The 18,034-nt window shown below is 36.2% G+C and overlaps 3 protein-coding genes and 1 long non-coding RNA gene across 5 annotated transcripts; 1 reads left to right on the top strand and 3 right to left on the bottom strand.

Moving 5' to 3' along the window:
• Positions 1-795: 795 nt before the first annotated feature.
• On the top strand, positions 796-6,336 carry LOC111562925 (transmembrane protein 107). Of its 2 annotated transcripts, none has more exons than XM_035944202.2 (6): positions 796-955; positions 1,128-1,258; positions 2,806-2,873; positions 2,978-3,078; positions 4,589-4,685; positions 5,376-6,336. In XM_035944202.2, the coding sequence occupies exons 2-6, from the start codon at positions 1,172-1,174 to the stop codon at positions 5,443-5,445; spliced, it is 423 nt and encodes a 140-aa protein (XP_035800095.1). In that variant the 5' UTR covers positions 796-955; positions 1,128-1,171; the 3' UTR covers positions 5,446-6,336. The 2 variants fall into 2 exon arrangements, with proteins under 2 accessions (XP_035800095.1, XP_035800096.1); XM_035944203.2 differs by lacking the exon at positions 4,589-4,685 and adding an exon at positions 4,419-4,515.
• Positions 1,989-3,107, bottom strand: LOC111562926 (uncharacterized). The gene is made up of 3 exons (XR_002745642.2): positions 2,952-3,107; positions 2,376-2,412; positions 1,989-2,188 (listed from the first exon to the last, which is right to left on the bottom strand). It is a non-coding gene; the product is annotated as an uncharacterized LOC111562926 (long non-coding RNA).
• Positions 6,337-8,062: 1,726 nt separating the features above from the next.
• On the bottom strand, positions 8,063-10,417 carry s100a10b (S100 calcium binding protein A10b). Its single transcript, XM_023261721.3, has 3 exons — positions 10,263-10,417; positions 9,380-9,534; positions 8,063-8,310 (listed from the first exon to the last, which is right to left on the bottom strand). Exons 2-3 carry the CDS (start codon positions 9,515-9,517, stop codon positions 8,152-8,154), a joined length of 297 nt encoding a protein of 98 aa, XP_023117489.1. The 5' UTR covers positions 9,518-9,534; positions 10,263-10,417; the 3' UTR covers positions 8,063-8,151.
• A 772-nt stretch (positions 10,418-11,189) lies between these two features.
• On the bottom strand, positions 11,190-14,514 carry krtcap2 (keratinocyte associated protein 2). The gene is made up of 5 exons (XM_023261715.3): positions 14,381-14,514; positions 12,541-12,695; positions 12,301-12,364; positions 11,807-11,873; positions 11,190-11,712 (listed from the first exon to the last, which is right to left on the bottom strand). Exons 1-5 carry the CDS (start codon positions 14,382-14,384, stop codon positions 11,592-11,594), a joined length of 411 nt encoding a protein of 136 aa, XP_023117483.1. The 5' UTR covers positions 14,385-14,514; the 3' UTR covers positions 11,190-11,591.
• Between the last annotated feature and the right edge of the window lie 3,520 nt (positions 14,515-18,034).

Here is an 18,034-nt window from a genome sequence, read left to right as displayed (position 1 = left end):
TTGTGTGAGAAAAAAAAAGAGACTCCAGCTGCTTTTATCTGGAACAAACAGTCATAAAAACCTGTAAATACACTGAACTTTATGTCTGTAGAAACAACGAAACAGTGTGTTTTTAATGTTTATTGTAACAGAATACGGTAATTGTGACCAGATAAGTGTTTTCAGACACATGTAGGGTGATTACAGACGAAATTCTTGTATTGTTTCTGATATTTAGGCTGCATGTTTTTAATATTCTTAGTCTGGAAACTAGACTATAATCAACATAATTTATGGATGGTTTTATATCGAAAATAAAGAAATTATCTCTTTTGCAGTCATTCCGTGGGCTGCAAACCCTCAAAACAAACCAAAACCAATAAATCTAATCAAAATCAATAAAACCAAAACTAATTAATCAAATTAAATCAGAACAAAATAACTAAACAAAAACATTCACATTAAAACAGATAAATCAAATCAAATAAGTACATAAAATCAAAACAAATATATCAACCAAAATATAATTAAATAATTAAGGCAACAACAGTGTATCTGTGCAATATACACCACTGTCTCATTCACTATTTATATTCACTCCGTTATTTATCTCCGTTATTTGTACTGTATATATGTAAATAGATTGTTTTTGCACTCTAAGATCTCCTTGCACTGAAAGGGAGAAACTCTGCAATCTCGTTATACATTGTATAATGACAATAAAAGAATATTCTCTTCTAAATCAAAACAAAAGCTTTACTATAAACGACAGCGGAACCTTTGAATGTCGCTGTTTCGCCCGGTCAGTAATCCTAGATGCGCATGCTCCGTGGTTGTTGTAGCAACCGACTTTAGCGTTATAACCACAACAGCGTGAACTCTGTTAGCTGTATTTAAAGACAGAAAAAACTGAAATGTAGTTGAAGTTTGCGACATGTAAAATAAAAACAGCTTCTCGTAATTTATCCCGCTAACGGTTAGTATCGAAAAATGTTGTTTTTATGCGCATTTAAGCGACAATTAGCTGAATTATCGCGCTCAAGCTAACAGCTAAATTAGCATCACACGCTAACTGAACATTGCCAGAGCTGCGAGGCGCATTTAAACCACAATAAACGACTAAATATCGGTACTTTTTCTGGTTAAAGTGGTTTTGCTGGTGTTACCGGAGGTACCGGAGTCCAGCTGCAGGATGTCCGCCGTCAACAGCCTCGTCCCGGCTCGGTTCCTCACCATCACCGCTCACCTGGTCATCGTCATCACCATCTTCTGGTCCAGGGTCAGTCAAGAACGGAAGAGGTTTATGTAGATTTAACATCTGGTGTAATTATTAAACATATTATCTACCATTTTTTTAATGGCAAACTCAAGACCTACCTTTTTAGTCCGATTATTAATTCATTTTAGTGATTTATTCGTCTATTTAGTCAACAAACGTTTGTCTGTTTTATCTATCTTTTACACTTTAATTTGCCGTTATTGTCTTATTTTTCTATTCTGAATTCTGCCCAATCCTGTTTCTGGTGTTTCCTCATAGCTTTTATACATTTCTGACAGTTTCCTGAGTCCTTGTTGTTATCGAGTCCTTTTAAAAGAAGCTTTTAAACTGATATTGGTGAGTTCAGGCCTCACAGACTGCAGAAGAAGAAACTGATTCTAGAAAAAGATGTAGTTGAGCTTTCAGGATGTAATTTTGAAGGTAAAGCAATAAATTCCATCCACCTCCACTGTTTGGTGAAATTTAAGAGTCCGATGTCTCAAAATAAGTTTGTCTAAATACTCAGACTCCACTTGGGAGAAGCCAGAACATTTTCATTCGTTTTATTTTTATTATCTACTTCCTTTAATTTGAATGAAACAACACGTTTTTTTTTTTTTGTTTTTTTTTTGTTTTTTTTAAAGTTTAAGGTTGTGAAATAGATGTAAAACATTTGAGGGATCATCACCACGAGACCTCATGTATAAATATTATCTTCTCTATTATGTAATGCAAGGATGAGAAATTATAGTTACATTTGCTTCTAACGTGTCTTTAATTCAATTTTTTTTTAATAGCAAAGCAGACGTAACAATGATCAGAGAAACTGACTGTATTAAGTGAAATCAAATAAAGTAATAACAAAAACATCAAAATTCCAACAAAAAAAAAAAAAACAGCAGGACTTTTCTGCAGACATGTCGTTCATTCATGGCTCAGGATTTACACATTCTGTAAAAGAACAAATAAAATCTGGTTTGATTTCAAATCAATTAATTGTTCAGCTCTCATAAGTTGTAAGTACTGTAAATAATCTTTCATTATTAACTGTTGCCTAACTTTTATTTACTCTGCATGCAATGATGCCATTAATGCAAATATTACAGCATTTAGAGAGCAAAAGAAAAATGAGAACTACCTGTAATCATCCAGTGCATCCACCATTAAAAATGAACCTAGAAGGAATGATATTAGTTAGTTTTGCTTTAAGTGGTTAAACTGAAAATAAAAGTCGTGACAGCTCTGATGGTGCCGATTCATCCTGAACATGACCACTTTGTTCCCAAATATTTCTCTGTAAAAACTGTGGATCTTTGCAGAAAAGTGTTCAGGTTAATAAGGCCAAATAAGATTGGAACACTTGTCCGAAGATGTAAATAAATAATGATGTAACGCTGCTGAACCACTTGAATAAATTATGCACAACTTTTGGAGTGAAGTTGCAAAATCAAAATATAGAAGACGGACACATTTGTTTGTTCACACAAAGTCAGACGACAGATTTCAATAGTTCTGTTTGTATTAGTATAATATAATAATATTTGTAATTTGTCATGTTTGTTTTACAGGAAAATAACGTAAAGGCTTGTTTGCCTTTAGATTACACACAGGAGCAGTACGACAACGAAGACAAAAAGTAAGTAGATGTCAGCTAAACACATAAAAGTCAGTAAACATTAGATAAATATATACCATGACACACTGGTATACACACCCTCTCGTGTGTGTGTCTGTCTCCAGGTTGGTGGTGGCGCTGGCCGTCACTCTCGGTCTGTTTGCTGTGGAACTGGCTGGTTTCTTCTCAGGAGTGTCCATGTTCAACTGCAGCCAAGGCCTCCTGTGTATCCTTCACACTGGAAATAATACAAATAATCTTGTTCCGACTTGGCTCCAAAAGCTGGAACAAAACCAGGAGACAACATCGGTATGGTGACTAGAAGGAAGGTTTATTGCCACACAAAACAACCACACATGTTCAATGGTGACAGCAAACAAACACCCAACCGTGCAGCAGGAGCTCCTGCACTGCAGGCAGCAGCTCCTGTCAGAGAGATCTTTACTTTAGTGAGGGAGGTTTAAATAGCTGAGCCACTTGATCCCAGGTGTGGCTCAATCAGCTGACGACCCTGACAGCCCTGGAGAGACATAACGGAACACCTGGTGTCCAGGTGGAGGGTTGTCACAATCTTTATTCATGGAAAATCCAAGCCACAAGGTGCTTCACAAGAGCAGCAAAGTAAAACAGACAAGACACAAAATCACCACATTTTAGGTACAAAAACCAACACAGTGTTGGAAAAGCGAAAAATACCATCTAGAAAAGTAAAAGACAGTTCTAAAGAAATGAAAATTCAAGTTAAATAAGGGGTTCTGATAAAAGTACATTTAAGACTGGAAATCAGTGAAAAGAGGCTAAAACATCCCGAGAACTAGTTTAAGGAGGCTGATACATACTGGGAACCAGTAAAAAGTGTCAGAAATATACTGGGAACTAGTGTAAAGAGGCTAAAACATACTGGGAACCAGTTTAAGAAGATTGAAACTGGGAGCCAGTTTAAAGAGGCTAAAACATACTGGGAACCACTTTAAAGAGACTTAAACATACTGGGAACGAGTTTAAAGAGACTTAAACATACTGGGAAGCAGTTTAAAAATGCGAACGCATACTGGGAGCCTGTTTAAAAAGACTACAACTTACTAGGAACCAGTTTAAAAAGGCTAAAACATACTAGGAACTAGTTTAAAACAACTAAAACATATTGGGAGTAAGTTTAAAGAGGCTAAAACTTACTGGGAACCAGTGAAAACAGGCTGTAACACACTGGGATCCAGTCTATGGAGACTGAAATATATTGGGATCCAGTTTAGAGACTAAAACATACTGGGATCCAGTTTAAACAGGCTTAAACATACTGGGAACACGCATAAAGAGGTTGAAACACATTGGGAGCCAGTGTAAAAAGGAAATTAACATCCCAAACAGTGGCGTAGTAAATATTGTTTAGTCTAAAAATGACCACCTTGTTGGCCAGATGGTCACAGAACATTCCACATGGCCACATAACCCTCCTAAATATGTAAAAATCTTTTTAAAAAGCTAGCAATTTATACTTCATCAGTTACAATTCCATGACTGCAGACTCGTACTCGACTCCGTTATATTTGCGTCTTGTCTCTATAGCAACAGGAGTCCATGCCAGTGCCTCAGTGGCTCTGCTTTTCTTTCTGTTTGAGCAGTGGGAGTGTGACATCTACTGGTGGATCCTTGCCCTCTGCAGGTCAGTGGATACATGTTTAACGCTGGATGTAGGTTTATCCAGAGCTGTTTTTCCCTGACAGATGTTCTTCCAGCTCTGGCTGTCCACTGCAGCGCCTCCGTGTCCTTGTCTTTCTTTGTGTTTGAGAAGTGGGAATGCTGGACGTATTGGGTTGTTTTTGCCACCTGCAGGTTGGTTCGCATGTGTGTTGATGTGATTAGTTTTCAAAGGGCAAAGTTAAAGAATCTCTGTAGTGGTATGACCAGAGGTGGGTAGAGTATCCAAAAATTGTACTCAAGTGAGAGTAACATTACTTCAAAATAATATCACTCAAGTAGAAGTAAAAACCAGTCATCCAGAAAATTACTCAAGTAAGAGTAAAAAAGTATTTGGTGAAAAGACTACTCAAGTACTGAGTAACTGTTTGATTGTAATGTCCAATTTATTTTTTAGAAATGTGATCAGACAGACTAAAGTGTAAAATAATGTGCAAATTCTGGTATTTCCAAATAATAAAATAAAAAATAGCAAAAATAAATACCCCCCACCCCCTTGTAAGAACTATGAATTTTGTCTATGTTTGCATCATGGCTCTGTATAGAAAAGACCTGCCAGAGGAAATTAAAAATCCGATTGTGAGACTTCCCAAAGATGGAAAAGGATGCAGGAAGATCCACTAAAAATCAGTATCAGCAGTAATCAGGAGGTATAGAAGGAGCCATAGTAGCACTAATCATGGCTGCAGTGGTCGTCCTCCTGAAATGATCCACAGACAGTGAACTACTCTCACAATCCAGCTGGGAAAACCAAATGACAGCTGTTTAAGACGATCTTGGATCCAGTGGTTTGCTGAACATTTCTGTTTCTGTCTCCCCCTCTAGTGTGCTGCCAGCTTTTGTGGAGGTTCTTCTGTTCATAGCAGTTTTTGGAGTGAAGAAGAAGCCATATTAAACAACAGTCCAGATGTAAAGTTCTACAAATTAGTGTGGAAGTGGAATTATGGGGCTGTAATATCAGATTTCTTTATATTGAGGTACAAATGATGACCTGAAAAACACGCATATGTGGATACATGGCAGCATCAAAGTGGCTGTCCATCATGTTTTTTTTAAATATTTTTGTATATTTTGATTAGAATAGATGCAGAAAAAAGCATTTATTTTGAACATTGTAGTTTGAAAAGGACGTCTTTCAACAATCGCAACTCTTAACTTTATGAAGACAAGTCAGTAAATGCTGACATTTTCGTATCTTGGAATCCTACTTTAATAAAAAAAAAAAATTGTATTTTTATACAAATTCCTTCCTGAACTGTTGATGTTTTTCTGTTTTGCATTTTTCACACTGTTTGTACAAATAACCTCTACTCTGGCCTGATTAGTAGACGCCTGCCACAACCATGACCTTAATGCAGTAATATCAGCATTTTTGTAGAATATTGCTAAGAGTTAAGTGGCTGAAATGAAAAAAACATGACATGACCAAATACAGTAGGCAAAAAAATGAACATTATGAATGTAATGCAATCAATAAAGATGATGAAGAAAACAACAGAAAGAAAAACGTTAAAGATTGTATACTCATTGACAGATTTCTTTTACTGCTTAACTGAATGATTTTGACATTCACAACTAAACATTGCAACTTATTTTGTTTTATATTTTGTACATATATTGAAAAAAAAGTCTCCCTTAGCTGTAGAAAGTTTGTGAATTAGTATTTTTCCTGTGATGGATAATTCATCCCCAATGCCAACTTGTGATTTATAGTGAATTTTTATTTGACCAATAGGTTTCTTGTGGCTGGAAATGACATAAACAAGTGACAAATGACAAATTTTAACTATATTGGTGTCTTTTTTGATCATATTTGCTCAAAATATCATACCCAAACTGACTCATGCTCCTTGAAATTGTTGCATTTTGAGAAAATATGGGCTTTTATGGTTTCTACCATGTTGCAGATTGTTCTAATACACTAAAAACTAAGAACAACTCATGCAGTAGTAGTAGTAAATATCCAAAAATCTGTTCTAGCATGATTCCCAACAAACTGAAAGAATTTGAAAGAACTGAAAGAAAATAAAACCTAAAATGCAATAGATCGAGACTGCAACCTCACTTATTACTTTCTTTTTCTGTGCATTTAAAGCTTTAAATCGTATTCTAGAAAATGCTTTGCTGCAGGAGAAGTTATGTCTTGTCTTCTAATGTTGATTTTTTGCTAAGAAATCTGGATTTTTTTTAAAGTCTTCCCTTTAACGTAAACGATTCTATGTATTTTACAGTATTGCAGGCGTGGCATGTCTTGTAGAGCTTGTGTGTGATTATTTTCATGGCAAAATTTCTAAAAATTCCCTGTAAATGTGTGTATTTAAGTCCTTTATAGACACCTATGTATATAGAAGCCTCTTCATAATGCTCTTTCACCTCATGCTCTGCAGCGTGTCATGATTTTTGGCTGCATTTTAACCATTTGTTGCACTTTTTAGCACTTTTTTCACCTGTCAATTTGCATTGCAATTGATGTATTCATTTCAGAAAACTTGGAATATTGTGTCTCGTGTGAAATTATCAGAAAACACCATTTTACTACCTCCAAAAATCAGAAACCTTCCAACCTCACCAGATCTTACAAACACCATTAAGCTCATTTAGCTCCCCTGAACACTCACCACCTCCTAAAACACATTTATGTATGTTCATAGCTAAGAGCAAACACACTTACATAATATCTGCACATTCCTAAACTCATACATAAGACCGCTGCCTCAGCTGAACGTTCAACGGGATTCATGAGTGAAGCAATCAGACATGAACTCATCAACAATCTGAGACATTTTTCTGGCATTGGCACAACTCTTCTGCTCTAAGCTGGTTCCATGTGTTCCATGGAACCAGTTTAGTTCTAAGTTGTAACTGAGCGTATAAACAGAAACACTAAACGCAGCCATGTTTTATGAACAAAATATAGAGGACTATATGTGTTTTCTTCACTTAATTAAATTAGTTATTGAAAAGCATCAGTGGGAGATGACTAGTGATGGGGGCCACCAAGACACCTATGACTCCTTTGAAGGAGTTCCAAGCTTCAGCAGCTGAGACGGGAGAGATTATTCATACAACAACAGTTTTAACTATTTTACTGCTTTATGGGAGACAAAGAGAAAGACAAAAGCTCAAATTAAAACTGGACTAGAGTTCACCAGAAGACGTGGAGACTGAGGCCAACCGGAAGAAGGTTCTTTGGTCTGATGAGACCAAAATTTAGCTTTTTGCCCATCAGGGAAGACACCAAATACAGCAAATCATCACAAACACACCATCCTCAAAAAAAGTCAAACTGAACTGACCCTGATTCATTGTTGAAAAGCAATACTTGCAGCTTTAATTATCAGTTGTAATTATTCCATAAAATGTGTGCCATTTTGTTCAACCTGTAGTTGTTTGATTTCTTTAGTTTTACTGGGCTTTCTTTCTCACCATAATTAACCTCTGTGTTTGATAAGTTGCTGTAGGAATAAACTTACTTGCTGCTAAAAGAGAAATCAGACAAACAGCGGGTGAAATCTTGTCAAAAGTAATTTTTACTTCAAAATCTGTCAAACAGCGAGACAACAGATAACAAAAATCATGGTTTTCCATTTGAATCTGTCCATCACTTCTTGCCCTTCTTCAGACTCAGGTTGTAACACTTTTCACAGGCCATCGAGAGGCCGGCGATGAGGGGAATAAATTCTTCAAAGTCCAACTTGTCGTCTTTGTTGAGGTCCAAATCGGTCATGATGCTGTCCACAATCTTTGGGTTGTTCTGGGCCTGAAACAGAGTCAAGAAGAGGTGTGTTCAGGAAGCAAACCAGGGGTGTACAACCCATTTTAGTTCAGGTTCCACATTCAGCCCAATCTGATCTCAAGTGACCAGTAAAATCACAGCATAATAACCTGTAAATAACCACAACTCCACATTTTCCTTTGTTTTAGTGAAAAAAGTACATTCTGAAAGTGTCCACATTTAAGGAATTATCTTTCTACAAAACATTATGAACAACCTCAAATTTCTTAAGAAAAATAAGTTCAATTTCAACAACATTATGCCTCCATTTGTAATTTACACATTACAACTTACAGACAACAGAGTGTCTACAAAGGAACACAACATTTAATCACAGGTGTCTGGAACTGAATGATATAGTATTTTACTTTATGATCAAAGCAGCCAAAAAAAAGACAAAATATTACAAAAATGAGACAAAACGACAAAAACGAGAAACAAAATGACAAAAAATGACACAACACGAAACAAAACAAAAAAAAGACAAAAAATTTGACGAAAAAGTTACAAAGCAACCAAAAAATGGACAAATGACAAAAGCGAGACAAAAAACAACGAACAAAGTGAAACACAAAATGACAAAAATTTGACAAAACACAAGCGAGACAGAAACACAAAACGACAAAAACGAGACAAAATATTCCAAAATGAGACACAAAATGACAAAACAACAATGAACAATGTAGTATTTTACTTAATGATCAAAACAACTTGCCATGATCGAGAAATTATTTTAAATTTATAGTTTTACAAATTTACAATCAGCAGTTAATGTCTTCTCTGGAATTTTTACACTTTGTAAAGTGGGCCAGATTGGACCCTCTGGAGGGCTGGTTTTGGCCCGCGGGCCGCATGTTTGACACCCCTGATGTATGACTATTTATCACTTTTATAATTCCTCGCATTCTCTAAATTTGTCTTGCTCCTTCTTATTTCACAACAACTGATAAAAACCAACTCAAAATCCTCCTACTTGGCCGTGAAACCGATCCTTAAACATGAAATTTATCAGCAGTGAGGAGGATGGACATCAGCTTAGACAAACCGTCCTTACTTTTAGGAAGTTGGGCAGCTCGGTCTCCAGCAGTTTCTTCAGCTCCTTCTTGGTCAGGGTTCTTTTGTCACCATCGTCTTTGGCGTAACGGTGGAACGTCACAATCAGAGACTCCATGCTGTTCTCCATAGCGGTCATGGCTGCAGGAATAGGAGCTGAAAGGAGAAAACAATTTACATGCAGATAAACATAAACAAAGCAACAAGATCACCAAGGGAGTGAGGGAGGCCACCAAGATACCCATGACTCCTCTGAAGGAGTTACAATAGTGATACTGACTCGAGAGCTGAAAGGAAAAAATAACATTTTGCTTCCATTTAAAAAAAAAAAAAAACAGAGCAACAAGATCACCAAGACACCTATGAGCTAAAATGTAAACAGGCAACATTAGAGCTAATTTCTCAGCCTTTTTTTTTTTTTTTTAACTTTTCCTGATACTGCTGCTGGGTTGTGATGTTGTAATCAGGCTGTAGGTAGCAGAGCTTCATCCAACACTAACAGTGAGGATGTGGGTGTTGGTTTTTACTGGCACTCGCAGCAAATTCTTCAAATATTAATCACTTTCTGGCTCGCAGGCTGAAACTCTTATCTCATGGCTCTAAACTCTGCTTATATGGAGCTTTTTTCTGGTCGAGTCTATGCGAAAAGAGGCATTCAGGCTGTAGAGACGAGGCGAAATAACTCACAGGAAGACGAACAAATGGAGGACGGGTCGCTACATGTCAGAAGGGGAAAACAACACCTTAGCTTCAACAGTAACATGCATATCTCACAAAAAAGAGGCAGATTTTTGTGCATATTTTCAACTTTCAAGCTACTCAGAGTGACAGAAATAAAGAAACTTTAGTCGATTGGGTGTTAAAGTAATTTAAAATGAACTTACCAGGTCACAAAGAGGCAGAAAGTGTCGGCTGAGCTTCAGTGAAGAGTGGGGCTGACTGAAAGTTCATCTGAGAGTTTATACCATCCAGGCAACGCCCAGCGTGATGGGAGGGATGCAGCGAGGTGGAGGGAGGAAATATCAGAGGAAACACGGCAAGAAGTGTCCCTGCCCAAGTTTTCCAGCACAAATATCACACAGAACTTCATGTAAAGCTCCTCCAAGCTGCTTTCTCTTCAGATTTTTAAGATACTGACATCCAACTTTTGTATATTCCTGTAATATTAATGATCAAAAAGTCAGCAAAATGACCCAGTATTATGGGAACTGCTGCGTACAGGCAGGTCTGAGGCTTAATAACAGATTATATGAGTCATTATCTTTTGTCTTCATGTCTGTTGGTCTCTGGCAGCTTCTTCTCATCCAGTATTTTTATTCCATCTGTTTGTCCTGGATATATTTGCTCACCCTTTTTGTCAACAACGCCCGGATCACACTTGCAAACTGCATCCCATCTGAAATCCTGCTCAAACCCTTTATTTACAAGCTTTATGTAAAATGAAATGTAAAAATATATAGAAACCATTACTCATGCACATAAAAAAACAGAATAGCAGGAAATTTATCCAAATTTGGACTGAATTTGGAAGTTATGCAACAAAACATTTCATATATCCGCAAGTTCTTTCAAATGAATCACATTCTTCACATCACTTATCTACAACAAATCTGTAAAAAAAAGTGTAGCAAATGTGCCAGGAACAATATGTTATGGTAGAAAAAGAAATTAGGTTTGTGCATTACATTTCCACAATTAAAGATATACCAGATCAGTTATTAATGGGGTGAAAATATTTCTGCCGTGAAGCTGCTCATAATCTTCAGGATGAATTTCTGCCCTGAACGTGGTTTTAACAGAAGAACAACACATTGAAAGTTTTTCCACAAAATTTAATTACAAAATGAATTAAACAAACAAAAAAACCCAGCAACTTTCAGTGCTGATGAATATTCAGAAAACATAAAAGGACGTTTGAATCTCTTCACAACCATTTAAAAAAAAAAAAAAAAAAAAAAAGGAAAAATGCGTGTGTGAAGGGAATGTAGTGAGCTGATTATTATAAGGCCTGACTATCAGGGACGTTTCTTTATGATTTGAATTCAAAATCACTGTAAAAAATAAGAATATGCCACTTCAACTTCTTAAATAAAATACCCAAACCAAATTTTAAAAAAGGAAACAACCTACGTTGATGGATTTAAGAAGTTATTGTAAGAAAACGGCTGTGTTGCGAGGACCTTCAGTGATCTATTTCTGCTGCAGCTCATTGATCAGTTCTTCCTTTTGCCTTTGCTGGCAGCTTTAGCCGGCGTGACGGCAGGAACGGCTGCCTGGTAGAGGGCTGCAGACACTTTGTTGATGTAGTACAGAGCGAAGAGGGAGAATATGAGGCTGGGCACAGGGAAAGAAAGGAAACATGAGACTTTAATAAAGATATATTTAACTTTAAACTGTGTGATATGAAGCTGGTATTTCTGCTGCTCACCATGTGGTGACACAGACTCGATGCACCAGACCAGAGGCGAACAGCGACAGGCACAAACACAACAGAACTGGAAGAAATAATAATACAAGTTAGAATAAAATATCAGACAACTCATAATATGATTTTACAATAAATAAATTCTACATTGTACAAAATTTAAATTACATTTCAATTGTAGAAAGTTCAAAAACATTCTGAAAGCTTAAAAAGACTTTTTTGTGTGTTTTTACAGTTTCAAGCTCTGAAAAAAATGTGTATTTTTGCCAACTTTTAAAAAAGAGAACATGCCTTTCAAACCTGACGGTGAGTTTTGGGGTTCAGAGAGTTTAATCATCGAATAATTGTGTACTAAAAGGTTTAACTCCTTTTTAAAAAGATGCAGACAGGTTGATGTTCAAGTACTATTTACCGATTAATGCAGAGGTTTAAGTGAAAGACGATTTAACACTTGACTCAGAAAATCACAGACACATTTCTGAGCTTTCATTACTTACTCTCTGGGAAGATCTTGGCTTGGAATCCTTTTCCAAATACCAGGTTTTCCAAATTATTAAATGCCTGTAGACAAAGTTAAGGAGGAACAGCTGTACATTTAGACAACTCAAAGAAATCAGGTTAAGTAGAAAATCCGATGCTGGAGAATCAACAGCTTTGGAAGATCATTCACCGACATCTTGTTAGAGATAAAACAGTTAAAACAGTTCAGTCGTGATGTTATCGGACTGCAAGGATACAGTGAGCGAGCAGATGAAGAGGACTGAGCCCAGGAAACCTCCCAGGATGGTGAGCCACTCAGTGGATCCCAGCTGTTTACTGAACATCTGCATCCCAGCAAACACCAGCACCGACAGCAGACTGGACAGAACCAGAGAAGTTCCTGTATTCACCGCTAAAAAGGACAGAGATCAGGAGACAGTTAGACCAGTTTTGGATAGAAGTGATACAATATCTTAAACTGGGCCTTGTTAGAAATAAACACCTGCCATAAAAACACACAGTTTAAACCAAAAACACCAAGAAAAATCAAGATGTACAATCTAAAACGATACACAATCCTGAAATTATGAGAGAAAATCAACTAATCTAAATAGAGTACTGCTTTAAAATGTTAATTAGTAACATTGCCAACCAATTTAAATCATCTGGCAATGCTGTCCACAGTATTTCTTGAAAGATTAGATGTTTTCAAAGCTTTTTTGATTTTAAAAAGTCCACAGAAAGAATCTCAACATGTCTGAAGTTTGCCATAACCAAATTTTTATCAGCAGGAAACTGGTGAAATAGCAGCATTGTGAATATGATATTGGTCCAGAAAACACAGAAATTGCATTTGGTTAGAATACAATTTATAGCACTGTAAGATTTAGTATGACCCCGATAGAGTATGTCAGATGTAGTACTAGTACTAGAAATACCAGGATGTCCATCTACAGCCGCCATTCTGACCCACAATCTTCTGTACATTTTGTAGTCCAAGTATAAACAATGGCTAACGTTTAAGGTGGAATATAATGCTGATTTGAAGAGAAACAAGGACACTTTGGATATGAGAATTATCACAAGAATGCTCCTTGAGAACTGCTTCACCAAGTCACAGTTTAGGAATCACAAGGTTTTATATGATTAAGTCGCTTTAATGCATTTGGACGTTACAAGCAGCACTACTCTTAGTGGATTACACATGGAAAAATGTATTTATTTCACTCTGATGCAACATTAGAGCATTTAAACCTGCGCATTAGGAACATTTTGTATATTTAAGACACTCTGTACAATATATATTTTTCTACATAGAAGAGTATGTGTGACATAAACATAATAAGTGTAATATTAGTATTTGTAATATCGGTATTTTCTATTCATGGAGGAATTTTTGCAACACCAATGCTGATTTATTGTTGTTTTCCACAGTCAAAGGAATCAGTGCAACATCTGAGTTTCTACATACAGAAGAATCTGTACAATATCAACAGTACCGGTAATTGTGTATATTTCTTGTTTATTTCCTATGTTTTTACTGATGTGCACTATCCCAGCACTGCAAGTTTCCCCACTGTGGGATTAATAAAGGCTAATATTTTAGTAGTTTAATGGCAGTACTTTTCAAACTATCTGATCCATTCTGCTGGATAAACACTTTACAGGTAGCAAATGTTCTTCTTTTCATTTGGCTTCACTTTTCGGACCTGGAGGTGTTTTAAATAAAGTCTGAACGCGAATCTGACAGCTGACTCTTTACTGTGTAACGCCACGTCAGTGTTCGTTTTCCGGCAGTTAGCCGTTAGCATCAAGCTAAACAACCGGCGTTAGCAGCAACACAAACCCGCAAATACAACACTCTACACATGCAGTGCAAACATACTGTACACACAGTAAAATAAATCAGTGGTGTTTTAAAGTAACATTAGTGCGCTGAATGAATGAACGTTTCACTGTTAGCAGCCATCTCAGTTTGCATAGCTTACTACTAAACGTTAGCTCGCTAGATTGAGCACAGAGCTGCACTCTATCATCTTACACCATCTGCTCTTTTACATACTTGCATGAATATAAATTAATTAAAGCAGCACATACCCATAACTTGATATGAAATTAGATTCTACTGATGAAACAGATGAATCCAGTTTAACTGCACACGGCTCTAGGAACCAACTACTTCGCATAAACCCGGACACGATATCCGGTGGCGCTGATGGGCGGAGCCAACAGAGGGCCAAAGGGCAACGGTGAAGTCCAAAATTATTCATACCCACAAAAATACAGTTTTATAGTGATTTTTAAAATGACCAACAGGGTTTTTCTAGTTGTAAAGGAAGACACGGTGTTAATAATGAATTTAAAGTATTTTTATGTCCAAAATTATTCACATTTTTCTCAACAAAGACAGAAGCAGCATTTTCTCAAATATCTGCAACAACAGACGTTGACTCTATGAACTACATTCACGCAAAGCTTTTAAATAGTATTATTATCTTTTTCCACATTTCAAGTACTTGTTTACATTCCATTCTATGCAACCCTGTATAGGACTAATTTTAGGAGGCAAATTTGCACATTCATCCACAATGGAAACGTTTCTGTTACTTTTTGACACTGCTTCTTTATTATTTATCTTGTTACACTTATTTTTTAAAGTACAACTAGCAACACTTTTAGACTATTTGTCACTGTTTCACTGTGCTAAATGACAGATTCCTTGTTTGTGAGAAGCTACTTGGCAATAAAACTGTCTCAATCAATTTCAAGAGTATTCTTTGTAAAACTGTAAATAAATAAATAAATACATTTAACACATGCCCACACAATGTTTTCTGTCTTTTGTCACTTGTTTATGTATATTTCCAGCCAGAAGGAGCTCACTGGCCAAACAGTAATTCACTATAAATTGCAGTTTTACCTGGTTATGAATATTTCTGGGGTTAATTTAGTGTTCTGTTGCTGTATGCTTTTTTTTTTTTTTTTTACATCTACATTCACTAAACATTGCATATGATCAGAGTGGCGCTGCACCAGTGTTTGTTTTGCACTGAAAAAAGCTTGAAATGTATCAAAAACAATGCTTTTGTTTATTATTTTGTTAGTTAAATGAGTAATTTCTCGAAAAATGGTAAAATAAAAGCCTGTTGTGATGCCACAAGTAAGCAGAAATACTTATTTGTAATCATTATTTACCAGGATACAAGCAGGGGTTACCAAAATATTATTTTTCTGCATTAGTCCTTTAAACAAGAGGCTGCATATTATTTCAGAATTGACCACTAGATGTCATGGAAATCCTGAAATCATTTCAGATAGTTTCTCCTCCATAGTTTGCTTATTTTCATTTCTGCAGGAGGAAAGACTTGTGTTTAAATGCTGCTATATGTAAAGACGCAAACGCACAAAAATAATCTTGGTTGTGTGGAGGTGGTTCTGACTGCTGTATAGCCAAATTTGCACTTTAAATTTAGTTTCTTTAACATAATTAGAATGAAATTTGAATGCTTATATTCTGAGACTTGGGTGTAATTATTTTGAAAACATACATAGCATGACATCTAGTAACACTCCTGCTTAGTGTGTTTTTCTACATTTCAAACCTATATTTTGCATCCAGTGTTTTGAGGAAAATTTAACACACTATTATTGTGTCAAAGGAAATTCCCTCAATTGTTGTGAGACACAGCTTTTAAGTGAAGAAGCTGTTTGCAGGATTTTATTGATTATGAGGATCATTCCAGAATTGGAAGACATTTGGGCTCCAAAATGTTTGAAAAATAAACCTTCTCTTACAATTTTCTGCTCCCTATTGATCAATAATAGGAAATAAACTATCAAAGGCTTGATTGGCTCAGCTTCCACATCAATGGTAGCATTTTTATTTCATGTTTTCTGTGTTGTTTGCTAACTCTACTCTAATCCATGCTAATGTGATCTTTTTCTCAGCAGTAGAAGCTAGATATTTAGCTGCTGTTACTGCTGACCAAGAGGACAAACTGACTGATGGAAAAGTCCAAAGAATTAGTCTGATCCTGATAATATGAGGTAGAGGGAGACATTCAATCAAGTCTGACGATGGGATGGAAATATGAAAAATAGAAGAGAGGACATAGCTTTCCTCTACACATTCTTTAGGAAAACTGTCCCATGATGTAAACAACAAAAACAGGACACAAAATGAGAAAAATTAGGCACAAAACGACAAAAACAAGACACAAAATGACAAAATCAAAACACAAAGTGACAGAAACGAGACAAAATGACAAAAACAAGACACAAAATGACAGAAATGAGACAGAAATTGACAAAAATAAGACATAAAACAACAAAACTGAGACACAAATTAACAAAAACAAGACATAAAATGACAAAAACAAGACACAAAACAAGACACAAAAGAACGAGACACAAAATAACAAAAATCAGTTGCAAAATGACAAACGAGACACAAAATGGCAGAAAACGAGACACAAAAGACAAAACCGTCATCAACAGGATTGTTATGGGACACACGTTCCATACATAATAATTATTTAAAATATTATGTTGATTAAAAAAACATTTCCACAATTACAAGAGATATCAATGAAAAAAATAATGCCAACAAGAATGAGATTTAAGTTTAATTTTCAACTGTTTCATTTGAGATTCAGTTTGGTCATCATTGGGGTGGGACAAGAGAAAAATGTCATTTTAGGGGGAACTCCAGACTTATTTGGTATTCTAAAATATTTTCAAACATTCTTTTCTCTTATTTTTTTTTTAGATTTGGTCTCAGAACAAGAACATTTACACAACAACTGCATGTTTTAGTATTTAGTACCTGGATTATTTAAAATTTGATAGGTGGGATGTAAAATATCCTCCAATTCTGGAACAACCCATGAACAGAACAAAGCCACAGCTGCATTCAACCCATCCTGACAAACAAAAAATCTGCTTTTTAGTTCCTTTTCTTCGAATTTATTGAAAATCTACAACTAGAAGCTTTAATATCTGAACATATTGTGAGCTGCGGTGCTCCAGATCGAGCTCCTGTTTTGCTCTAACCATGCCTGAGATGTGTCTGTGTGGTTATCAGATGCCTTTTTATTCATGAGGAGCCTCCACGTCGCCTCCTAAGCCTTATTGTTTTGGCGCAGATGAGATGGTCATCTCTCGGGCAGCGTTTTCCGTCTCTGCAGAGGACTTCTGCAGCTTTGTTAGACTGACAGTTGGGCGCTTTGGTCACCTTCCTGACCCTTTGTGCTCAATTATTCAGTTTGACCAGACAGCAAACTCACAGTCCTGGTGGTCCTGTTTCACAATTATTGAGGCCACTGTGCTCCCGAGACACTCAGACCTTTAGAAATGGTTGCAGTTTCATGTCTGTACTGGACTGAAAAGAGATATTATTGCACTTTAAGGCTCGATTCTGCAATAAAAATGGGTCTGAATACATTTTTGAAGGAGAGATTTGATTGTCTGAATTTGCAAACATTTTTAAAGCTGTCACTTTGTCATAATAGATAAAAGGTGTAGATTAATACGTGTGGAGTTCCTCAGGGTTCGATTTTGGGCCCACTGTCTTTTCATTATATATACTGCCATTTGGGCACATTTTCATTGTTTTGCAGAAGTTATATGAATCTAAAGACTCACTGCTGCATTTGTTTGACTGCATAAAAAATATTAAACCATCAAACTTTCTCGGTTTGACTGAAAATAACAAAATTATTGCTGTTTTTTGGTTCATACACTCAGTCTTTT

Source organism: Amphiprion ocellaris, chromosome 9 (genome assembly GCF_022539595.1).
Source record: "Amphiprion ocellaris isolate individual 3 ecotype Okinawa chromosome 9, ASM2253959v1, whole genome shotgun sequence".
NCBI classification, from domain to species: Eukaryota; Metazoa; Chordata; class Actinopteri; family Pomacentridae; genus Amphiprion; species Amphiprion ocellaris.
The sequence above is the reverse complement of the archived record's forward strand: the minus strand, read 5'-3'. Positions and strand labels throughout refer to the sequence as shown.